At 48.1% G+C, this 25,738-nt stretch overlaps 1 protein-coding gene across 2 annotated transcripts in view; it reads left to right on the top strand.

The window, feature by feature from the left end:
* The window catches only part of LOXHD1 (lipoxygenase homology PLAT domains 1), a 196,761-nt gene that overhangs the window by 126,065 nt on the left and 44,958 nt on the right, over window positions 1-25,738 (top strand). For both annotated transcript variants that reach the window (XM_068993866.1, XM_068993865.1), the window contains exons 26-31: window positions 358-539; window positions 4,905-5,021; window positions 5,734-5,896; window positions 9,365-9,519; window positions 13,242-13,451; window positions 13,549-13,684. In XM_068993866.1, coding sequence (XP_068849967.1) covers window positions 358-539; window positions 4,905-5,021; window positions 5,734-5,896; window positions 9,365-9,519; window positions 13,242-13,451; window positions 13,549-13,684 — 963 coding nt within the window. The remainder of the gene's footprint in view (window positions 1-357; window positions 540-4,904; window positions 5,022-5,733; window positions 5,897-9,364; window positions 9,520-13,241; window positions 13,452-13,548; window positions 13,685-25,738) is intronic.

Here is a 25,738-nt window from a genome sequence, read left to right as displayed (position 1 = left end):
ATTGAGGATGCTGTAACAAATGAGGAAACCAAGGCTCCTAGGTGACTTGCACAGGTCACACAGTCAGGCTAGATAGAGCCTGTGCTTTCACCCAGTCTGTTGTACTAGCTTGGTAATGGGAGAGCCATGGAGACCCTAGTCTGAGGTGACAGGGGTTTTCGATGGGCACAAGGCATGTCGACATACCTCCCTCCACCCTGGGTTGCTAGGCAACCACATGAAGGTTCAGGCCCCTGGGTAGCCGCTCCCAGTTAAGGGACAGATCCAGAGCGGTGGTGCTGAAGAAGAGCTTGACCTGCCTGCATTCGTTTCCTATTTTCACCTCCCCTCTGACTTTGCCCTCTGTCCCCTCCCCAGTTGTCCCTTACGAGATCACCCTCTACACCAGTGATGTCTTTGCCGCTGGGACAGACGCCAACATTTTCATCATCATCTATGGCTGCGATGCTGTGTGCACCCAGCAGAAGTACCTGTGCACCAACAAGAGGGAGCAGAAGCTGTTCTTCGAGAGGAAGTCCGCCTCCCGCTTCATAATGGAGGTACCGGCTTCAGGCAGGCTGCCAGCGGAGTCAGGACAGGGGTGTGGGCTGGACCAGAAGGCAAGGAGGAGGAGCCTTTGTCCAGAGTCTGACATGCACCCTTCATCTGATGGGCTGTTGTGAGTGAGGGAGATGGTTCTCACTGGAACCATCATTCTCACTAGAACCTCATTGCATGAGGTTCATCCAATCTCTCTGAGCTTCAGTGCATCTGAGGAGCCAGGAGGACAGTAACCTTCCCTCTCCAGGACCAGTGTCTGAGTCAAAGGTGACAATGAGTGTTTAAGGAAACTAGAGGCACTATTCCACTGGGGCCGTCTCCAGTTCTACCAACAGCAGAGCCGTGGAGAGAGCTGGCTCCCAGACTTCCTCATCACATTATTGTCTCCTGCTTATCTGTCAAGCTATGGCCGATACAAAAGGGCATCCCATGTATTCCTCAGTTCCCCCTGGGCTCTGGCCTGAGAGTTTTGCTGTTCGATGCTTATTGCGGGTGTATGTCACCGCATCCACACCTGGGTATTCTGTACACCCATCCCATGCCTCCTTGTGTGCTCCACTCCGTGCCAGGCGGGGTGGGAGGGACAAGGGAAGGAGAGGACCCAGACCGTGCCTGCAAGGGGCTTGCAGTCCAACTCGGGAACCCCAGATCTCACACGAGGCTAAGGAGAGAGTCTGGGGATCATCATCATAGCTGCTCTTGGGGGCAAGAAGCCCCTGTCATAGGGTCACTTAGCCCTGAGAGCAACTCTGTGCTATGATTATCCATGCTTAAGTATGGAGAAACCAAGGCACAGAGAGTTTAGTAGCTTCCATGAAATCACACAGCCACGGCATAGTGGAAGTAGGATTCAATGCCTGGAGGATTGGCTCAGAATATGTGCCCTTAGCCCCTGCCATCCGCTAGCCCATAAGGGCAAATGCTGGGGCTGGCTGAGTGTGCTGTAGGTGTTCAGAGACCAGAGAGGGCTCCCTGGAAGTGGTGGCTTTGAGCTGGACCTGAAAGTGGGCATATGAGGGACCAAGGAGGGAAGGCCTTCCTAGCAAGGGGAACATCATGGCCGAGGGCCAGAGATGGAAGGAAACATAGCATGTGGCTTGAGGTTTGACAAGAGGGGATAGGAGAGTGACGTAACTTGGCTATAGGATCCATGGAACAGGCTTTAAAGGGGGTGACTCTGAAGGACAAGGGGCAGGGGCTTGGGCTCTCCAGGTAGTAGGGAGCTTGGGAGATGTGCCGCTTATTTTCTGGTGGGAGACAAAGCACAGAGCCCCATCTTGCTTCCTCGGGTTGTGTCTGCCCCGGGGAGCTCCCTTTCCCGTCCCCACCTTCTCCGGGAGCAGTCAGCGCTTGTGGGAAGGTTGCCACCTTGGTGGAGGTTTTTTAACAAGGAGAATTCAAGGGTGATTCATCTACCCAGACGAAGCAGCACCTCACCCACGAGATGTCCTGGTGCGTGCGTCATCCCAGCCGGTACTGTCAGAGGCCTGAGTGTGACCACACCTTGGCTTCCGGGAAGTTTCATCAATGAAGTCTGCCTAAAAGGCAGCTATAATTTGCCAGTAATTTGTTGCATTTTTTTTTTTTTCTTTCCATATCTACCTGGGTACTGGGGGGAGTGTGAGGGCTTAGACACAAATGAGCTTGCTTTGTGTCCCTGTCTCTGTTTCTCTTTTCCCACTGATCTTCAGATAAGAGGAGGAATGCTGGACTGTGAATGAGCTCATAACCCTGGATTCTGGCTCTGCTCACGAGCCTCTGACTCACGAGCAAGCCCACTCTCTCTGTGGCCTCGTCCCCAGACACACAGATCTGCTGGGAAAATAACAATAGCTAATACTTACTGGGCACTCCCCATGTGCCAGCCTTGTTCTTGGCACTTGGGATGTATCACCTCATTTAGTCCTCATCACCATTCCAAGAGTCAGATGGTGTCACTGTCCCCTTTGCCAGCTGCCTGGCAGCTCAGTGTCCTTGAGTGCAGATCCTGTAAGTCACGATCTTGCCCGGAGCTTCCTGTTTCTCCTGTTGTGAAAGGGTGAGGCCCCGTGCATTCACTGGTCTCTGTGTAATGATTCAGAAAGTCCAGGAGCTCGCAGGGGACACCACGTCTCTGATGAAGTGTGGTTGAGCTGGCTGGTAGGGAGTTTGTTAACTCAAGGCGTCTCCAGCAAAGTGGTGCCATAGTGGTCACTTGGAAGGAGAGAATTGTTGACAAAATGAAACACATCTGTGATCTTAGACCCAGAAGTGACCTTGAAGGGTTGCCCTGCCCATGCCCCCTGCCTTTGGCTGAGCAATCTCCCCATTTCATAGATGAGGCAGTTAAGGCCTAGAAGGTCAAGCGACTTGTCTAGATCATGCAGCTTGTGGGGCTATAGCTGGGAAGGATGGGGGTGAGTGGGAGCAGGGGGACATTCCTCAGGCCATGCTGATAGGCTGGGCCACGGCTGTCATGGGTATGTGTGTGTGGAGGGTGTGCAGTGCCGGGAGCTCTTCCAGTTCATTCCCAGGTCACATCTGTCTAGGCTTATAGAGGCTCCACCTTTGGTGAATGGCTCAATCACTCATTCAGATGCCATTCACTCATCAGGAGTCTTCATCTACCCTGGGGTTGACGTGCCATCTCCTTGTAGCACTGAGTCCTTGATGGAGCAGGCCAGGCAGAAAGCTCTGCAGAGGGGCTGCCAGGAAGCTCAAGTCTGCACACCCTTAACCTTGACCTGTCAATGCTGAAGACATGAGTTCTGTGGACCAACCATGAGCCAGGGTGTCTGGGTATTACTTTGTTTCCTTGCCCTCTTTTCCCTTTACCCCAACTTGGTTGTCTGTTTCCACCTGTGACTGCCCAGATCCCCATAGGGATGAGGCAGGGCGTGAACTGACACCTACAGCTCCATTTCAGGGAAGAACACAACACACGAGACCTGGGAGGGGCCCACGAGGCTCCCAGAGGCCCTGGAGTGGGGCCTGATGGAGGGCAGCCTGACGGAGAGAGCCAAGGAGTCAGGTGCCAACTGTGTGGATGCCTTGCCTTGTGTCTGACCACCTTGCTTCTTCTTTCAAAGGCTCCGAGGAAAGGATCTGGGAGTCAGTCACTCCTGGCTGAGTCCCTTTCCGGCACTGTGTGCCCGTAGGGTCCAGGCAGGAGAGATGAGAGACGGCACCTCCTGAATTTCAGGGACTCTCCATGCCTGCACGTATCGCTCTTTCATTCAAGGGGACTTTCTTGCACACCTTGGTGGCTGAGGTGTGAGAGAGCCCAGCTGACTTTGTCACACTCATTTTGCAGATGAGGAAGCAGTCTTTCATCTTTTCTGCCATTAGGTATTGAGTACCGAGGTCAAGGGCTCTGTTCTGGGTTTTGAGGATGCTGTGATGAGCAAAACAGACGTGGTGCCTGCCCTTATAACAATCTGTGATGGAACAGAAGGTTTCACACGAGTAAATGCAAAGTGCTGACTGTGAGAAGTGCTGGTGTATGTGTGTGTGTGTGAGAGAGAGAGTGAGTGATAGGATGCTGTCAGACCCTATCATGAACAGATTTGAATTTTTTAAGGTGATCAGGTCCTTATAGCCCAGTTGGGAAACAATCTGCCTGAAGTGCAGGAGACCTGAGTTCAATTCCTGGGTCTGGAAGATCCCCTGGCAAAGGAAATGGCAACCCACTCCAGTATTCTTGCCTGGAGAATCCCATGGATAGAGGAGGCAGACTACAGTCCGTGGGGTCACAAGAGTCAGACATGACCTAGTGACTAAACCACCAAGGTGATCAGGGGCTTTCCTTGAGTAAATGATCCTTGAGTTGAGACCTGAATGATGACGTTGGGCAAACACTGGTTTAGGTAAAGAAGAAGAAAGGGAAGGGGCAGGGAGGGCTGATGCAAAGGCCCTGTGGCAAGAAAATGTCAGGCTTGAGGGACTGGAATTTGAATGACACAGAAGAGGAGGGGCTGGAGATGGAAGCAGCCCTGAGGGGCCAAGGAGAAGGTCAGACTAGCAAGACAGGGCTTGGGCAGAACCAGAACTCATCTTCAGCTCTCAAGCCTCTGTTAATAACAGAAGACTGGGGGCTGGGCTCCACCGTGAAAAGGGGCACAGCCTCCCAAAGCTTGACTGAACTGAGTTCTGGAGTCTAGGCTGATGTTAAGCTGGGGAGAGGAAGGGAGGTGTGAGCACAGCACGTGTAAGGAAGGGAAAGCAGGGGCTGGTTTGACCAAATAGGAGGGTCTAACTGGGAGAAAGTGACCCTTGGAAGTTCAAAGGGCTTCTAAGGTAGATGCCCTCGGGAGGCAGGGTTTTGCTGAGGTTGTACTTTCCTGGACCGTTCAGCCAATATTGGGTGTATTTTCTCCTTCCCCAAGTTAGAAGATGTGGGAGAAATCATTGAAAAAATTCGGATTGGCCATGATAATACGGGCATGAATCCTGGTTGGCACTGCTCCCACGTGGACATCCGCAGGCTCCTCCCAGATAAAGATGTGAGTTTCTAACTGGTCCATCCTGCTGTTTCTTTTGTCCCTTTTCAGAAGAGATTCAAGTCCGATTTCTTATAAGAAACTGCAGCCTTTTTAAGTTGAGATAAAATCATCTAAGGAAGATTCAGCCAGTTCACGCCAAGTGCAGGAGCTAAAGCAGGCCCAAGGCACAATCTTTGAAAACCTTCAAGAAGAAGGGTCTGGGCAGCTGTGTCTCTGCTCCTCACCCCCAAAGCCATGCTACTAGTGAGTGACCAAGTGTGTCCTTCCTGCAACTCAAGGTCAATTCAGAGAGAGACAGACACCCACACAACTTGGAAAACATTCCTGAAACCACAGAATTCTAAACCTAGGAGGCAACTGTCAGTCATGGCTGTGGTATGAGTGAGCTGGGAGAAGTTTAAAATGGAGACTCTCCCCTCACTGCCAGCTGAGTCTTAGTCTCTGGGATGGGGTTCGGGTATCCATTTTCAAGTGACTTGGGGAATTCCACCTTCCAGAGCCTCCCCCTGCCATGGTTTGGAAGTGCTTTAAGTAAGACTGGATCTGCTGGAATTGGGGCAGGGCTGGGGGCCTCCCCTGGGGCTTTTGCATTATCAGCGGGGCTCCATCATCCCCGGCCTTCGTCCCCGTGAGTGCTGACAAGGGTGATGAATGACTGAAGTTGGCAGTTTCCACATGAAGGGCTCAGTTTCCTCCTTTCTCCTCACCCCAGGGTACAGAGACCTTGACTTTCCCTTGTGATCGATGGCTTGCCACTTCAGAGGATGACAAGAAGACCATTCGAGAACTGGTCCCTTATGACATCTTCACCGAGAAATACATGAGAGATGGGTCTTTAAGGCAAGTCTACAAGGAAGTGGAGGAGCCTCTGGACAGTAAGTGTGGGGTGATGGCCCTCATCACCATCAGCAGAACAAAGTGTCCCTTGTTGGACACTTGCCTTGTGAGGGGGCACCTTGGAGGCAGAGTCTATAATTACCTTCACTCCTCAGAGAGGGCAACTGAGGCTCACAGAGGTTACACAACCTGCCAGAGTTCACTCAGCTAATAAGTGGCACCGCTGTTCAAAGTCGCAGCACCCTCACCCTGAGTCTCACGCTCAAATCCTCCCCTGGTCTGACAGTGTGATCAGACATCCATGTACGTGCTCTCCTGTGGCTGGGCTCAACTGGTCCTTCTTCTCTCCCTTTGCTTAGTTAATCTGGCTACTAATCCGCGGGGCTTGGTCCTCTCTGCTCTTGCTGGATCCAGCTGTCCCTGCCGAGTGTGAATCAGATAGCTTCCCGGCTTTGAACAGAACTGTAACTCCGGTGTTTGTTCTCAGGGGGCTGGGTGCAGCTTCCGTGTCCAAGGCCATGGGTTTCTTTCCTGTGTGTGCCAGTCACCTTTTCCTCATTGATGAGGCTCTTTTCTGCAGAATTTGCACCAGCCTGAGCACACACTTCTTGCCCTCATTCTTTTGCTTTGGAACCACCATTTTCTTTTCTTTATTTATTTTATTAATTGAAGGATAATCGTTTTACAGAATTTTGTTGTTCTCTGCCAAATAGCAACATGAACCAGCCATAGGCATCCACATGTCCCCTCCTTCCTGAACCTCCCTCCCACCTCCCTCCCCATCCCACCCCTCTAGGCTGTTACAGAGTTTGTTATGGTTTGAGTTCCCCGGAGTCACACAGCGAATTCCCAGTGGTTATCTATTTTACATATGCTAATGTAAGTTTCCATGTTACTCTCTCCATACATCTTCTTACCTGTCTGGCTGGTCTCTGAATGCCCTTCTCCCTTCCCTTACTGGGTGATATTGGTCCAGGCTCAGATCTCAACCTAAACTAAGCCTCTGCTGTAGCTGTGACATTTCTTTTCATCTGAATTGCCACCTTCTTAGAGATAAAAACAAGTGTTACCTCGATGACATGCCTTTCCCTACCCACATCCCTTTCTCGGAATGTGTTTTACTTTGAATCTGAGGGAATCATTTCCTTTTCTACTTGGATCCCAGAGGACGCACTGGAAAGCTGTCCTCACAGCACCCTTGGCTGTTATGTGTTAACAATATGCTATGAACCCCTCTGCGCTGGGTGGTGTTTCTAGGGAAACATCTTCTCACAGAGAGCGGGGTGGCCTTGGTGGGATGGGGAGGGAGGAGGATCCAGAAATAGCCGGATCTGACTGCACGACCACGCTGCTCAGCACCCAGAAGCTGAGTCGGTTTTGCTAATTTCCAAAAAGACTGGAGAGAGCGGTGAGGGGCAGGAAGGCCATTTAAATCACAGCCCTGGGGACAGGACACCCCACTCTGGGACAAAGGCCGCCTTTGAAAAGGTCCAGCCCAGGTGTGGAGCAGGTCTGAATGAACAGCCAGGAAATGGATGGGGAAGACAAGTGAGGAGGGTGCGGACAGTTGACTGCTGTGTCCAAACTCCGGCAAGATTCCTAGTGTTGCCTCTTGTCATATCAGCCAGTCAGGTGTGGGTCATGTTGACAACAGAAGATGTTATTAATGTGTATGTGAAATGCTGGCTGGATTCTGCACCGAACTGAGCAAGGTGGGGGCCAGGAGGCCAGGGTTCAAGTGTGCCCAGTGCTGGATCCTACTCTCAAAGGGGACAGGCCTCTAGGAGCAGGTCTCCTGGAGCGCCGAGGAGGTACGGCCAGCAGACTGCTGGGTGGGGTGATGGAGATGGGAGGATGGGAAAGGGGGCAGAGCTCAGGACTGGATGTGAGGTTGTGGCCTGTGGTGGACACAGGGATGTGGGTTCAGAGCACAGAAGGGACCTGGGCTGGAGATACAGCCTGGGGAACTCACAGAAGTCCACACCTGGAGCGTGCAGGGTGAGAGCTGTGGGAAGCGGACAGAACTGGAAGACATGGGCATCTGACGCAAGGCAGATGTTTAGGAACCTATAAAGCTGCTCAAGGAGCAGAGAGAGGCAGAAGGAGAGCAGGGAAGAATAATGCTACAGATCCAAGGGAAAATGAGGATAATAATAGGAACCATGTTGTGGGTGTGAGTGTGTTCCATACCCACAGGCAGAGCAGCTCACACCACCTCACTCTCCAGCATTTAGTTACATGTGGTTCTGAGCCCACTTGCATGGGCTGGTAAGAGTGTCCATCTCAGTCACTGCAGGGAGGGGGCGTCCCCTTTTCTAGGGTCTTATAAAAATCCTGAGGCTCACAGCAGGGACCTGGCCTTCAGTCCAGGGTGGGGACAACCTTTATTTGTGGCCTTCTGCTGCTTGGTGAGACTGAGGCTGCTGGCTGTCAGCCAGCACACAGGTTCCATTTCTCTGGGTGGCCAGAAAGGCTTCTCCAAGGAGCCCGGCTTTGTCAAAAGACGCTGTCTTCACCCTGGAGGCCTCCTTGCTTCAAGGCTTCAGACAGGCTTGGCAGCTGTCTCCTTCCTGGGTCCCTGTGGGCAGGTGGGGACTTCCTACCACCATAGGCACTCTCGAACCCACACCTGCTCCCAGGCTGGGGAAACTGAACTTCTTCCCAGTTGGGTCATTTTCACCTTCACCTCAAAGCCAGAACTTCCATCCTTCCCCTTGGGGATAATCCAGCTAAGTCCCCTCTTCCTTGGCCTGGAACTCCAAAGCTCCTGGCACAAAGGACTGTGGAGAGGGGACACAGATGCTTCTTCCCCCCACCCAGGGTGGGGGGGTTGAGTGAGTGACTACTTTATTCTTCCCAGATGAATGCTTAGAAGCAAAACAAAAACAAGACAGTGTTTTGTTTTATTTTCCTTAATAATCTGTAATAATTGTTACACCAAGTGTTTTTTTGAGCCCTTTCCAAAGGCCGTGGGAAACAAAAGAGTAGGTGACAGTGATTGTGGTTTTGGTGGGGGGTGGTTCCCTGGAGCACTGGGGCAGGTTGGTTGAAGAGTAAATGCAAATAAGAGAAGAGACACTGAGGGGAACCTATTCTTTTAGAAATACTTGATTTTCCCCTCTAAACTGTTTAGAAGGATTTGGCATCGATGCTGGTCACCCTTCGGTGGGAAGGCACATTTTTGCCAGTGTGTCACGGCAGATGCGTTTAGTAACCACGGTGTGCATGCATGGCAGGCAGTTTCCCGGGGTGGGGGCGGGGTACATGTCTTGAGGGATGCTGGAAAAGTCTGCATCTCTTGGGTCTCTTAGAGGCAAACTTCCCACTGCTGAATCTGGCCAGACTTGTAGCCGAGCATGCATAATGGAGCGGACGAAAAGGACACTGCGTTCTCCTGCAGGCCTGGGCCACGAGCTGAATTCCTCCTCCAAATCCAGTTCCCCCAGACTAAACAGTGCCATCCCTTTCTTCCCTTTGTCTGTGTGTCTGTCCGACTGCCCGCCCAGTTGTGCTGTACTCGGTGCAGATCTTCACAGGAAACGTTCCCGGGGCGGGGACGGACGCCAAGGTCTACATCACCATCTATGGGGACCTCGGGGACACCGGGGAGCGGTACCTGGGCAAGTCAGAGAACCGCACCAACAAGTTCGAGAGAGGAACGGTAGGCGGGGCCCCCAACTTACCCCACCTCTCTCCTCTGGCCCTCTGTTCCGGGGGCCAGCTCCTCTTGGTCCCGGAGGCTGTCTGGGACCTTTGTGGGATGTCATTGACCCTTGGGATGGCATCTGCCCCAGGCATCCCCCAAGGGCATCTGGTCCCTCTCTCTCAGCCTATGCCCAAGCCCTGGGTCCTGTATAGTAGGGGTGGGACTTGAGCAGGCAAGAGGCCGTGTGAGCCCCAGGTTGCTGGCTATATGGAGCTGGGTCTTCTTCAGAGAATGCAGCTCACTCCACATGGGTCATGAGTGTGGAGGTGAGCACTGCAGAGTGGGGGAGCTGCCTCGACAGAGGCTTGAACGACATAGAGGTCTGGAGGGCTGGGTCTGCCATCCACTCGGTCCGTGGCTGAGCATCTCTGGACTCCGTGTCCTCATCTGTGAAAGAAGGAGCCTGATGTGAATCAGCTCAGCTGTGTTGTGCAGAACTCTAGACAGCATGGAGGTCCAAGGGAGCCACGGAGAAGTGAGGGTAGCAGATGGGCACCCGCCTCCTCCCACATGGGACCACTCTGAGCTGGCCGATCTGTTGGGGTAGCAAGCAAGCCTTCTATTAATCAAGGGGCTCTGTGGCTACAAAAAAGAGCATGAAGACCATCCAATTGGATAGCGGGATCCAAGGCTCTACCATCTCTGACCTAACAGTGGTTTCCCAAAGGAAGATTTCCATCCACACTTGCTTCCCACCAGCCTGGCCCCTCTCCCTGCTGGAGCACCCCTCTCTCTGCCACCTTTACCCTTCTTCAATTTTCAGGCTCCCTTCCTCTTCTCCATTCACCTAACTCTGCCAGAAGCCCCATGGGCCAGGCTACAGCCTGGGGAGGAGAGCCAGGCGTCTGGCTCCTAACCCCGTCTGTGGTCCTCCTTGTAGCCGCGTGTCTGGGGAGTTAGATTCCCACATCAACCAGCTTGTGTTCACTGGGGTCTCCTTAAGCCCAAGCCTCAGCCAGGCATGACCTTTAGTGCTGAAACATTCGCTACTTGGTGAACAGGAAAGTAACTCTGGGCCAAGGACAGTGTCATCTAACTGGGTTTGCAGCTGGCTGGTGACTCCAGCTAGCAGGCTGCCTGCAAGAAGCCGTAGCCTGGGCTTGAGATCCCAGGGGAGTCTGGCCCCAGGGCTCCCTGAGAAGGTGGGGAGGGGAAAGGGAGTCCCCTGGGGAAGGCACCACCTGAGGAAGAAGGAAGGGGCTCTGGACTTCATTTCCCACCAAAAAATAGCTGCTGAATGAAGAAGTGAAAGTACATATGAAGTGATGCAATCCATTCTCCTCGGAGTTTAGGTTCAGATTTCTTCTCCCTTAGCAATTATGACATTGCAAGGGAAGCCTTCGCCCCGTTCTGCCTCGTCCTTCTCCTGCTTCCCTCCCGTGCTGACGTCCGGGTGGGGAAGCTGGAGCTTCTGGCTCTGTCACTGATGATTTCGGACTTTGTTCACTGCTGAGTATGTGAAAGCTTCCGCTTCTCTAATCCTTTGCTCCAGATCTAGGAGTCACCTTGACAGCCCTCTCTCTGTCAGAACTCCCTCCCACCCATATCCAGTCAGTCACCTGGCCTTGGAGAGTCTCTCTCTAAAAGACCCTCAAATCAGCCTGGTCAGCTTTGTCACACTTTCCTTATCATACCTTGCTTAGGGAACCCTGCGCCAGACCTCTGAAATCCAATCTACCCTCCAGGCTTCCCCAGCTAATCCATCCAAAGATGGCAGAGTCACTCTCTCACTTGGACTCATCAAGGGATTCCCGGATCTTCACTGCCTGCCTCGTCAGCCTGCATGGAAGTTCCCCTGGGCCCCAGTTTCCAGAATGGTCCACACTCTCTCTTGTGTCCAGGTCTGTCCAAGGCTTTTCTCTGCATCCGTGCACATATGCCCAGAGGAAATATATAACGCTGCTCTGCGGCTTTAACTTTTTACATAAAAGGTATCATCCTATATGGGTGCTTTTTGCAGGCAATAGGGTACCTTTGAAATCTTTCTGTCAAGATAGTCAGACATGGATGTTGTTGGCTTGTTCTTTGTAACCACTGCACACATAACATTCCATGTACAACACTGCCAAGGTTATTTACTGTTGCCCCAACCCTGGACACCTAGGTGGGTCCTAACTTTCCACTGTAAACAATTATCCTGCAGTTCAAAACCAGAGACATTACTTTGTCAACAAAGGTACATCTAGTCAAGGCTATGGTTTTTCCAGTGGTCATGTATGGATGTGAGAGTTGGACTGTGAAGAAAGCTGAGAGCTGAAGAATTGATGCTTTTGAACTGTGGTGTTGGAGAAGACTCTTGAGAGCCCCCAGACTGCAAGGAGATCCAACCAGTCCATTCTAAAGGAGATCAGTCCTGGGTGTTCATTGGAAGGACTGATGCTAAAGCTGAAACTCTAGTACTTTGGCCACCTCATGCGAAGAGTTGACTCATTGGAAAGGACTCTGATGCTGGGAGGGATTGGGGGTAGAAGGAGAAGGGGATGACAGAGGATAAGATGGCTGGATGGCATCACTGACTCGATGAACATGAGTTTGAGTGAATTCCGGGCATTGGTGATGGACAGGGAGGTGTGGCATGCTGCAGTTCATGTGGTCACAGAGTCAGACATGACTGAGCAACTGAACTGAACTGAACTGAAGCATCCTTCTGTACATATGAAGGTGTCCCCCCAGGACAGATGCAAAGTGGAATTGCCATGCCGTAGGGTGTGGGCTCAGCCACTTGCCAGCACTCTAAGGCCTGCACAGGTCCACACCTGCCGTCAGGGTCACACTATTCACCTGCACTTACCTCAGCCTGCAGTCTGACCTGCCCTGGCTGCTTGGAAGGCCCAGCTTCAGCTTAATGCCACCACCAGGCAAGTCCTGCCAGCCCCGGCCCTAGTCCTCATGCAGGTGGCTGCTACCACCACCTGGGCTGTCCTGAGGAGGGGCACAGGGCATCCTATTATTCCTGGGTTCCCAGCTCTCAGTACAGTGACGTAGCATATTTTTTGGAAGGAAAGTGGGTGTTACTCAGGGTCACCTTTCCCACCTCTCCTTCCCCAAGCTCCTGCCAGCTGTTTTGACCCCAGTTTACCCCAAACCTAGAACTCCACATCTCACTGGGCAATCCTAAAGGAATGCAAGCACTCAAGAATACAGTGTCACATCATAAAAGGTATAATCAGGGACACAGAGGAGGGCCTATGTCACACTCCCACAAAATCCCTCATGAACTCACAGTCCAGTTGTCATGCCTTATGCTCCCCAGCCTGGCCTGCAATGTAGCCTCTCCCCTCTCTGCTCTCCTGTAGCCCGGACTGGCTCCTCCAACTGCTAGCTTCCCCCTGGGAATTTCAAGGCCCCTCTCATTATTCAGAAAGATACCACCTCTTCCATAGCTCTTACCATCCAGCGTCCTAGCTGACCTCAAGCCAATACTCCACATAACTCAGCATGTCCAAGATGTCTTCTTATCCCAAGAGGAGCTAGACTGTAAAACAGGACAATTGTGGAAGCAAGGCCTTGGAATATCAAATTCTCTGTGTTGGGGACTTGGGTCTGGGGGGCTCCAGCCTGGAAGGTCTGTTCAGCCCAGCAATTAAGGGGGATGAAAGGTACTAGATGGATGAGGTTGGAGCAGGTGGAGGCAGGGAGAGGCCCCCCCACCCAAATCCACGAATCTGGACTCCCAGGCTGACACCTTCATCATCGAGGCTGCGGACCTGGGCGTCATCTACAAGATCAAGCTCCGCCACGACAACACCAAGTGGTGCGCAGACTGGTACGTGGAGAAGGTAGAGATCTGGAACGACACCAACGAGGATGAGTTCCTGTTCCTGTGTGGACGCTGGCTGTCCCTGAAGAAGGAGGACGGGCGGCTGGAGAGGCTCTTTTATGAGAAGGTGCGTGAAAGGCAGGTGGGGCACCTGGGGTGATTCCGCGGAAAACAAGGTGCCAGAGGCGTAATGTTGTGGGCCCGGGTTGTGCTCCTCCTGACAGGAGTACACCGGGGACCGGAGCAGCAACTGCAGCAGCCCTGCTGACTTCTGGGAGATCACCCTGAGCTCCAAGATGGCCGACATCGACATCGCCACAGTGACGGGGCCCATGGCTGACTATGTTCAGGAGGGCCCAGGTAAGCCAAGCAGAGAGCTCATCAAAGTGGTGGCAGACACGTGGAATTGTGTTTAAACTATTCCTGGACAGGCCGTGTATTAACCTCCCTGTCATTTCACTTACATGTAACATTTTGTAGTTTACACACAGGTTCCTCACATGCTATTTCCATCCCCACAACAGCTCTGTGAAGTGAGAGACATTGACCAAAAACACACATAGACTGCAAGTTATTTCTCTAGTGAAAATGAGCTTATTTGGGATCAGCAGAGAGTTGCAACTTGGAGTCTACAACCAGGTCAAACTACATGCAAGTCCCCACAGAGCAAGGGAGGGAGAACTCTTTCATAGAGGAGAAAAGGAAGTTGGGAAGGCTGGAGTAAACCAAGAGTCCACAGCTTCTCATTGGCTGAGTTGTTGCCAGGATAGAAGAGGAGTCTTTCCTGGGCTCTGTCTGTTGTGGCAGAGCATGAGAGCTCCCCCTTCTGGTGTCCTGACTATTTAATTAAAGTTTCTAGCAATGGCAACCCACTCTAGTACTCTTGCCTGGAAAATCCCATGGGCAGAGGAGCCTGGTAGGCTGCAGTCCATGGGGTCACGAAGAGTCAGACACGACTGAGCGACTCCACTTTCACTTTTCACTTTCGTGCCTTGGAGAAGGAAATGGCAACCCACTCCAGTGTTCTTGCCTGGAGAATCCCAGGGACGGGGGAGCCTGGTGGGCTGCCGTCTCTGGGGTCACACAGAGTTGGACATGACTTAGCAGAAGTTTTTTGTTTGTTTGTGTGTTGTTTTTTTTCTCCTCTTGATGGAGTTCTTTTTATGAAAGCATCACTGATGAGTCAGGTTTTCACTTCTCAGCAGCTTTTTTGTCCCTCAGTGTCTGGAAGGACATTTCCTGGGTATAGTGTCCCATGTTGGAGAGAAATTGTACAGATTGGAAACCTAATAAGATCGCATTTGAGTAACAAGGAAGGAGGGAGAAATCTCAGGCATTCTTTTAATCCAAAGTCCATGTTACCAAAATAATAGACTCTGGAGTTTACCTGAAGCTTTATATCTCCATCAGAGGTTTGGAAACACACTTCTGACAGACCTGATCTGGATATCTTGGGAAAGCTGTTTCATCAGATGTTGTATGCTTCAGTTCCAGGAAATATTTACTTTCATGTGACTGGATGAAGTACATGTCCAATCAGGATTTAATTGCCTTCTTTGTCATATGAATCCAAGAGTCTATTCCTTGGAGTTTGGTAGCACAAGTGTTGGTTAACAGTACTTCCCAGGAGCTTTTCCAGCAAGATTGAAGATAGCCTTTTCCAATAAACAAAATATCCAGGTCACAAGGCATAATGCTTAAGATCTTTGTCTCCAAAGAGCATACCATGAAAAGATTGCTCTACAAATAACATGATTATTTTCAATAGAAATTGTATTAGAGTATCTCTCCTTTTATCAATTGTGGATCAGGAAAAGCAGAAGCCAAGTACATTGGGTGTACTGTGACCATCTTAAAGGGTGTGTGTTGGTGAGTTCCAAAAGGAGTGGGTCTAAGATTTAGAAGAATCAATGGCAGTGCTTTCTGCTAAGGTATTTGGAGGGTTTCTACAGAAATTGCCATTGAATCTTAATAATGCTGTTAGTGCATTTGACTAAACCAGAGGACTGAGGGTGGTTAGCACAATTAAAGTGTATTAAAACCAGCCAAATAGTGCAGACTTGTCAAAGTACCTGGGCTTCCCTGGTGGCTCAAATGGTAAAGGAAACTGCCTGCAGTGGGGTTGCAAAGAGTCAGAAACAGCTGAGCGACTTAGCATGCACACACCACAGTACCTGACTAGTGAAATTAGTTCTTCAATCACTATGAAGTTTGAGAGGAGTTTCTCAAGTAGGTATAATCTTTTCCAAAAGGGCTTTGTCCACAGAAGAGGCAGTAGTCTGTCTCTAGGGAAGGCTTCCATTCAGTGTGAAAACATACAGACCATGACTGAAAGATATTTATCTCCATGAGATGTAGGAAGTTGCATTAAACCCATTTGCCAGACCTCAAAAGGTCCATTAGTAAGTTTACAATGTCCAGAAGCAATGCAAGCAGATTTTCCTGAATTGTGTTTCAGAGAAGTGGAAGAGTGAGGTAAGTACTTTTGTGGCCTTGTTAATGTTTCCTCACTAGTATTGATTCATGGATGCTATCATTTCTCCAGTAGACCAATGGTTTGATGCAGGTACAGTGGTAAGGAGTGGGGATTTTACTCTCTGGTAAGACCGGGTTGTTGTTTGGTCCAAATCAAACAGCTTTCTCCTTTTTATCAAACCAAGAACTGTTGAATTTCCAATCTTGTTTTTCTGTTTTCTGAGGCCGGCTATTGGGCTTTTCTAGCTAGTTTTACTAAGTTATCATTTGGGGGAAATATCCCTTTGAACTGTTACAAAAGTTCGACTGCTATCAGTTCCTTTAAGGTTAGTATTCCTTGCAGAAATGTCAGCAAGGTGATTTCCCTTAGCTTCCAGCGAGTCAAGTTTAGAATGCCTCTGAATCTTATTAATAGCTAAAACTGCAAGTGAAAACATTGCATCCAATAATTCCTGAACATAGGGGCCATTTAAAAATTTATTTCCACTGGAAGTAAAGGAGCCATGCTGTTTCCACAACATTCCAGAATCATGAGTTATTCCAAAAGCATATCTACCATCAGTATAAATACTGGCAGTTTGTCTTTGGCTGAAGTATGAGTCTGTGTAGGACTGGAAACCTCTTGAGATCACTCATGAGTAACCATGTGTACCATAGGGCTAAAGTAACATCATCAAAGGAGTTGCAGTAGCACACCCAGCAAAATATTTCTCATCGTCACCTTTTGCATAGGAACCATCAGTGAACCATGAGAAGTCAACATTACCCGAAAGAGTTTCCTGAAGAACGTCAGGAGAGTCAAGAGGTGACCCGTTAGCATTTATCAGTAGAGAGGGACTTCATCATGGAGAGGAGAAGAGTAGCCTGGTTAAGGATATTACAATGTAAATGAGTTCTGTCAGGAGCAGTTAACAAAAGGACTTCATGGGAAATGAGACAGCTGACTGAGAAATGTTGAGTGTGATGAGAATTCAGGAGAGCTTCTACTGCATGAGGCACAAAAATGGTTCAAGATCTCATAAGGATTTTTTTGGTAGCCCTTACCCAAAAAGGCAGTAGCTTCTATCGCAAAGGGGGTATCCCATTGGCGCAGGCTCCAGTTGCTGGCTGTCATACCCTGTGGGCCAGTGGTTCTCCCTGTGTTTTAGGGCACGTACCCCAAGGCACACACAAACCTCTTCCTTTTCATATGCCAAAAGGGAAAAGAAAATCTGACCGTTGAGATGCCCAAGGGCAAGTGGATTCATCAAACTCTCCTTTAAGGCCTTAAAAGATATGTCATCTGCTTCTTCCCATAATATTGCTGCTGCTGCTGCTGCTGCCAAGTGGCTTCAGTCATGTCCAACTCTGTGCAACCCCATAGACAGCAGCCCACCAGGCTCCCCCGTCCTTGGGCTTCTCCAGGCAAGAACACTGGAGTGGGTTGCCGTTTCCTTCTCCATCCCATAATATTAGGTCAGTGTTATTATTGTTTAGTAAAACAAACATAGGTTTGACCATAAGAGAGAAATTTGGAATTCAATTTTCGCAATAACAAAGTAGCTCTAGAAAACCTAGCAGTCAGCACTTAATTTGGGGTTTGGGGAAATTTAGGACACTGTGAAGTCTGTCTGGAACTAGGTATAACTCTTGTTCTGATATCAGATGTCTTACATGTGGAAACTACGGACTGAGGCAAACTGCAACTTTTCTTTGGCAGTCTTATGTCCCTTCAAGCTTAAAAGCTTTAGCGAGTGGATACTGTCTTCTTAAAAGGAAGCTTGAGAAGGAGAGCAAGGAAACAAATCCTCCACATAGTGCACCAAAGTAGATCCCTAGGGAAATTTTTATCATCCAGATCAGGCTTCAGGATTTGTGAGAAATAAGAAGGACTCCTAGTAAAACCCTGAAGCATTACTGTCCAGGTGAATTTGTTTTCTTCCGGAGTGAATGCATAAAGGTACTGACTGGAGAGGGAAATGGCAACCCACTCCAGTGTTCTTGCCTGGAGAATCCCAGGGACAGCGGAGCCTGGTGGGCTGCTGTCTATGGGGTCGCATAGAGTCGGACATGGCTGAAGCGACTTAGCAGCAGCAGCAGCTTCTTCTACTGGAGTACTAATTGAATGCACTATGTAAATAAGCTACAGTAAAGAATTTGCTCCAGTGGGGATGGATAGTCGTAGCATTTGAGGGTTAGGAGCAATAGGGTGTTGAAGGATTACGTTGTTTTTATTGCTTGAGGTTCAGGAGAAACCTCTCTACCTTTGACTCTTACATTGTCTGATGGCAAAATGGGAGAGTTACAGGAGCCAGAACAAGAGATAATGAAGCCTTGAGCCTTGTAATCTTCTGTTATTGACTTTGTGCCTGGAAGGGTTCTTCATTTACAGGACATTGATTAACTCCGAGAAGAGATTTTGAGAGTCTGTTTGAATCTTGGTTGGAGGTGCACTGTGAATTTTTCCAGTATCAGTTAAGGATTTTGCCTTTAAGGAGGGTGGTAGCTGATTCAGCTGGGACAAAGAATCAGTTTCCAGAACCATCTCTAGTACTGTCAGACACAGATCAAATAAAAGAAGTCATTTAACTCATCTGGTGGGCTGCTTTGATGACTACTGTCAAGTCCTAGAATTATTTCTCCTTTGGAGGAGAAAGAAATTCCAACGTGATACTTCTGAAAGAAGTCTTGGCCTAATCAATGGATAGGGACAAGGGCACGAAGAAGAAAAAGACATGTATCTCTCAAAGGGCCTAAACAAAAGGAAATAGGTTCAGAGACAGGAACCTCTCAAGGTTCATTAGCAATCTCCACTATCTGAACTGATTAATACTGTGGGGCAGGGGCTGTTCTAGTACTGGGGTTGAGCCTTGGGAGTGTGGCTCTGGTGACATTTAGGACTAGACAAGATTCATTCCCAAACTGGGGGAATGTTTCTCCAAGCCCATTAAGTGGGAGGATTGGGACGAGCCCCTGTATTTTCCGTGAGCCCTGCCAAAGAGAATTGGGAGGACATTGGAGAGGCTATCTGGGCTTCCCTGGTGGCTCAGATGGTAAAGACTCTGCCTGCAGTGCAGGAGACCTGGGTTCAATCCTGGGTTGAGAAGATCCCGTGGAGAATGAAATGGCAACCCACTCAAGTATTCTTGCCTGGAGAATTCCATGGACAGAGAAGTCTGGAGGGCTACAGTTCATAGGGTTGAAAAGAGTCAGACATGGTTGAGTGCCTATCACTTGGAGAGGTTATTTGGAGGGCTGACAGTGTCTAAAGCACTTAAAATGTGTAGCAATTTCTTTTCCAGTGTCTTGGCTCTTTGCACTAACAGCAGAAACTAGAGGGTTTAGGTTTTGTTTAGGGGCCTTCAATTACTGGAGATGAAGAATAAGAATTCTGGCCATCTTTCTTTTAGATGACTCATCTAGAGTACAAGAGAGGTGGTGTGCCAGGTTAAATAACCTGGAGTAGACCTAGTTTCCCATTCCATCCTGGCCTTTTTTTGCTGGAAGGAAACGGTCCCTGTTAACAATTAATAAACATAAAATTAAAAGTTACCCAGGGGGATTAAATCATCTGAAATCAATTGTAATAGTTATGAGCAGGTTTATTAGATTTTTGTGTGCAAGCCTGAATTTTGTTTCAATCAACAGACTTTGGAAAAGCCTTAGGAATTGCCCAGTGAAGTCACCAAGTGATTGCCTGAGGCTGATCGTATACAAGCGTACCTCATTTTGACTTTATTTTTTTTCTTTGCACTTCACTTTATTGTGCTCCTGGGCTTCCCTGGTGGCTTAGATGGTTAAAAAATCTATCTGCCAGGTTCAAACCCTGAGTGGGGAAGATCCCTTGAAAAAGGGTATGGCAACCCACTCCCGTATTCTTGCCTGGAGAATTCCATGGACAGAGGAACCTGGTGAGCTACAGTCCATGGGATCGCAAAGAGTCAGCCACATCTGAGCAAGTAATACACTTATAGTGCTTCGCAGATTTTTTTTTTTTAACAAATTGAAGTTTTGTGGTAACTGCATGGGGTAAGTCTATCAGTGCCATTTTTCCAGCAGTATTTGCTCACTTCCTGTCTTTGTGTCACATTTTGGTGATTATTGCACTATTTCAAGCTTCCCCTTTTTTGCTATATATTTACTTATAAAACTTGACTCATATACATGATTTGATATGATGGCTTTCTAAAAATTTTATTGCAGTATAGTTACCTTACAATGTTGTGTTAACTTCTACTGCATAGCAAAAAGTATACATATATCCCCTCTCTTTTGGACTGCCCTCCCATTTAGGACACTACAGTGCTGTAAGTAGAGTTCCCTATCTCTGCAGTACATTCCCATCAGTTGTCTACTTTATACATAGTAGCAATAGTGGATATGTGTCAATCCCAATCTCCCAATTCATCCCATCCCACCCTCTCCCCCTTGGGAAAGATTCCTTTCAAAATATCACTACTAATTGACCAAGCACCTGGTCACCCAAGAGATCTGACAGAGATGTACAATAAGATGAATGTTTTCATACCTACTAACACAATATTCATTCTGCGTCCCATGGATCAGGGAGTAATTTTGACTGTCAAATCTTATTCTTTAGCAAATACAATTCATAAAGTTATAGCTTCTATAGATAGTGATTCCTCTAATGAACCTGGGAAAAGTAAAATGGAAACCTCTAGAATGCACCATTCTAGATGCCACTAAAAATGTTCATGGTTCATGGGAAGAGGTTCAAATTATGAGCATTAAGAGGCGCTTGAAAGAAGTTGACCCCAGCCCTCATGGATGACTTTGAGGGGTTCAAGACTTCAGTAGTGGAAGTTACTGCAGATATGCTGGAAAGAGCAAGAGAACTAGACAGAAAAGTGGAGCCTGAAGACGGGGCTGAATTGCTGCCATCTCATGATAAAACTGTAACAAACAAGAAGTTGCTTATATGGATGAGTAAAGAAAGTGGTTTTTTGAAAAAGAATCTTCTCCTGGTGAAGATACGGTGAAGATTGTTGCAATGACAACAAAAGATTTAGAATATTATTTAAACTTAGTGGATAAAGCAGTGACAGGGTCTGAGAAGATTGACTCCAATTTTGAAAGAAATTCTACTGGGGGTAAAATGTTATCAAAGAGCATTATACACTAGAGAAATTGTTCATGAAAGGAAGAGTCAGTTGATGTAGCAAACTTCATTGTTGTCTTATTTTAAGAAATTGCCACAGCCACCCCAGGCTGAAGCAACAACTGCCTTGGTCAGTCAGCAGTCATCAACACAGAAGCAAGATCATCCACTGGGGGAAAAAATATGACTCACTGAAGGCTCAGATGGTGGTTAGCACTTTTTAGCAATAAAGTATGTTTAAATTAAGGCATGTGCATTTTTTAGATATAATGCTATTGCACACTGTTGTTGTTCAATCACCAAGTCATGTCCAACTCTTTGCAACGCCATGGACTGCAGCATGCCAGGCTTCCCTGTCCCTCACCATCTCCTGGAGTTTGCCCAAGTTCATGTCCATTGAATTGGTGATGCCATCCAACCATCTCAATCTCCATCACCCTCTTTCCCTTCTGCCTTCAATCTTTCCCAGCATTGGAGTCTTTTCCAATGAGTCGGCTGTTTGCATCAGGTGGCATATCCACTGGGGAGCCAAAAAATTTATGTGACTCACTTTATTGCAATATTTGCCTTATTGCCATGGTCCAAAACTGAACCTGCAATATCTTCAAGGTATTTCTATAGTGAGATAGCAGGATGGACTCCCAGTTGTGATTCTAGACATCTTTTAGGATTTTCCCAATTAATAGTTTGCATTCGGTGCTGGGCCTGGCCTTTACCACCAAGCATATGAACTAGCTGACATGTTAGAGAAGCCAGGTTGATGAGTTTGAATGGCTATATTAAATCCCTCCTCAGATCTGTAAGGATCTTTGGTTGCTTTGGGAAAATCTTTGACTTTGGCTCACAGTTCAACTTTAGTCCAGGGAATATAAGAAATTAAGGATTTAAGAGGGAGGAGATCAAGAAGATAGAGTAGAAGATGAAGCTCACCTCCCACTATGAACGTGTCAAAAATACATCTACATGTGGAACCGTTCTCACTGAAAACAAGCTGGAGAGTGGAAGAGAGAAAGAGCCACGTGGAGTCAGGTAGGAAGGGAAGAGAAGTGATCGGGTTGGGACTGGTGCCCTTAGGAAGGAACATAGAAGAGTCGGGGATTACACAGGCTAGGAGATCCTCCCTGGGGAGTGAGCAGTTGGGACCACATATTGGGCACCCCTCCCCTGGTGTCTGATACTGAGGAGATGACTCCCCCTAACTGATTTGAAAATCTGTGGGACTTACAGGAGGGCTGTAAGAAACCTAGATTCCACACACAGGCATGCTTACTCCTGGGATCAAATAGGAAGAAGCAGACTGAAACTGCCCAGGACCCCTGGCCCTCTTCCCACATCGACTGCCCACTCCACCACTCAGCTCCAGCACAGCTCCGCTAGGGTGAAGTCTGTCATAGCCAAGGAGAGTATGCGATTGTGGGGAACAGAGACCGCTGGGACCTGGAATTCATCTGAATGGGGTGAGCATGGCCATTTCTGGCACTTGCAGAGATGATGCATCAAAAGCGCACTGAAGCTCTAATTGATATACCAGGACCGCCTCAGTGCATGCCCCTGGCCACACCAGGGGCCCACTCTGACCTCTCTCGCTGCAACACTACTCCCTTCTAGGATGAAAGTGATGGGGAAGTACACACACTTCGAGGAAATAGAACTGATTTGAACTTGACCCTCAGGACTTCTGCCTTAGCATGCTAGACCTCTGGGAGAGCAAACTCCAGGAGACGGTGAAGGACAGGGAAGCCTGGCGTGCTGCAGTCCAAGGGGCTGAAAAGAGTTGGAGATGACTGAGCAACGAACAACAGCAACCCTGGACCTGACCCCAACCCTAGTAGGGCAGTGTTGGCCACTGAGCACTGCAGAAGCCCTGGCTCACACCTGGCTCTGGCTCCAGCCTCTCCATCTCCAGCCCCACTCCCCACCCCGGTGAGAGTTGCCAGCACACCCGAGGGGAAGACGCGACCTGTGCTGACTCCAGATCCAGCTGTCTTGCCAAAGCCACTGGGCACACACAGATTGATAGGATTGCTCCCACACAAGGAAACCCCTTCAAGACTGGGACAAGAAACTGTTTTTTACCTAATTTGATAGAGAGAGAGGAAGTTAAGCAAAATGAGAAGGCAGAGGAATTTGTTTCAAATGAAGGAACAGGACAAAAGAGCCTGGAAAATGACAAATAAAACAGAGATAAATAATTTACCAGATAAAGAGTTCAAAGCATTAATTATAAAAATGCTAATGGGACCAGGGAAGAGCAAAGACAAACACAGTGAGAATTTTAACAAGGAACTAGAAAATATAAAAAGGAAACAATCAGAGCTGAAGAATACAATAACTGAAATGAAAAACACACAAGAAGTAATTAACAGCAGGTGAAGTGGTACCAAAAAAGATGTCATTTTCATCATAGGCGACTGGAGTACAAAAGTAGGAATTCAAGAGATACTTGGAGTAACGGGCAAGTTTGGCCTTGAAGTACAAAATGAAGCAGGGCAAACGCTAACAGAGTTTGGCCAAGAGAACCTCCTCTTCCAACAACACGAGAGATGACTCTGCACATGGACATCACCAGATGGTCAGTACTGAAATCAGATTGATGATATTCTTTGCAGCCGAAGATGGAGAAGTTCTATACAGTCAGCAGAAACAAGACCAAGAGGTGACTGTGGTTCAGATCATGAACTCCTTATTGCAAAATTCAGACTGAAATTGAAGAAGGTAGGGAAAACCACTAGACCATTCATGTACGATCTAAATCAAATCCCTTACGATTATACAGTGAAAGTGACAGATTCAAGGGATTAGCTCTGATAGACAGAGTGCCTGACGATCTATGGACGGAGGTTCATCTCATTGTATAGGAGGCAGTGATCAAGACCATCCCCAAGAAAAAGACATGCCAAAGGCAAAATGGTTGTTGGAAGAAGCCTTACAAATAGCTGAGGAAAGAAGAGAAACTAAAGGCAAAGGAGGAAAGGAAAGATATACCCATTTGATAAGAAAACCTTCCTAAGTGATCAGTGCAAAGAAATAGAGGCAAATAATAGAATGGGAAGGATTACAGATCTCTTCAAGAAAATTAGAGATACCAAGGGAATATTTCATGTAAAGATGGACACAATAAGGACAGAAATGGTATCAACCTAACAGAAGCAGAAGATATTAAGAAAAGGTAGCAAGAATACAGAGAAGAGCTATACAATAAAGATACTAAAGACCCAGATAACCATGATGGTGTGATCACTCACCTAGAGCCAGACATCCTGGAATGCGAAGTCAAGTGGGCCTTAGGAAGCATCACTACAAACAAAGCTAGTGGAGGTGATGAAATTCCAGTTGAGCTATTTCAAGTCCTAAAAGATGATGCTGTGAAAGTGCTGTACTCCATATGCCAGCAAATTTGGAAAACTCAGCAGTGGCCACAGGACTGGAAAAGGTCAGTTTTCATTCCAATCCCAAAGAAAGGGAATGCCAAAGAATGTTCAAGCTACCACACAATTGCATTCATCTCACACGCTAGCAAAGTAATGCTCAAAATTCCCCAAGCAAGGCTTCAATAGTAAGTGAGCCAAGAACTTCCAGATGTTCAAGTTGGATTTAGAAAAGGTAGAGGAACCAGAGATCAAATTGCCAAATCAGTTGGATCATTGAAAAAGCAAGAGAGTTCCAGAAAAACATCTACTTCTGCTTTATTAAATATGCCAAAGCCTTTGACTGTGTGGATCACAACAAATTGTGGAAAATTCTTCAAGAGATGGGAATACCAGACCACCTTACCTGCGTCCTGAGAAATCTGTATGCAGGTCAAGGAGCAACAGTTAGAACCAGATGTGGAAAAACGGACTGGTTCCAAACTGGGAAAGGTGTACGTCAAGGCTGTATATTGTCACCCTGCTTATTTAACTTCTATGCAGAGCACATCAGACACAACTGAGCAACCGAACTAAATTGAATTAAGCACTTTGATCAACTGTGGACAGGCCAGTGGGGTTCTTTTTGTAAAGATGAAATACAGCCACGGGCAGAAAACAATGCGGATAATTCCAGCTGGGAAGGACTAGTCTGGAAGGTTTTCAAAGGGCTACAGGTTGCATAACCAAACATCCACTTCATCAGGGCAATGTCTCCCAAGCTATTTAGGAAGATCAGCTGGGAGAAGGTTATTGTTTGTTTGTTTTAAATTTATTTATTTATTTTAATTGGAGGCTAATTACTTTACAATACTGTGGTGGTTTTCACCATACATCAACATGAATCAGCCATGGGTGGGCAGATGTCCCCCAATCCTGAATCCTCCGCCCACCTCCCTCCCCACCTCATCCCTCTGCGTTGTCCCATGAAGCTTTGAGTGCCCTGCTTCATGCATCAAACCTGCACTGATCATCTATTTTACATATGGTAATTAGGAGAAGGTTTTCCAACCTGTTTCAGTTCGTAACTACAAGTAACAAACATGGAGCATTTCTTTTCTTACTCATAAAAGTTCAAAGAGAAACATAAGACTGATACAGCAGCTCCAGTGAATTCAGGGTCCTAGGCTCTTTCAACCTGACCAAACTAGCAGTCCTCCAAGTGGCCTCCATCGTAAAAGTTGCCCATGGTTCCAAGATGAACTGGAGCCGGAGCTCCAAATATCACATCCACATTCCAAGCAGAATGATTGGAAGGGTAAGGAGCAAAAAGGTATTCCTCCCAGTTGAGTAAGACCCTTTAAAAGAAAATTTCCCATCTTATATATCATGACCACCCCTAGCTGTAAGGAGAATGGACACTGGCTGGGCAACTAGCGCTCTAAGCATATTTCCTGAGTAGGTTTTTATGCTGTTTAAAACCTGCTGTGGAAA

The sequence above is a fragment of the Capricornis sumatraensis genome, chromosome 21, assembly GCF_032405125.1.
Source record: "Capricornis sumatraensis isolate serow.1 chromosome 21, serow.2, whole genome shotgun sequence".
Lineage (NCBI taxonomy): Eukaryota > Metazoa > Chordata > Mammalia > Artiodactyla > Bovidae > Capricornis > Capricornis sumatraensis.
Note: the sequence above shows the minus strand (reverse complement) of the source record. Positions and strands in the feature narration are given on the sequence as shown.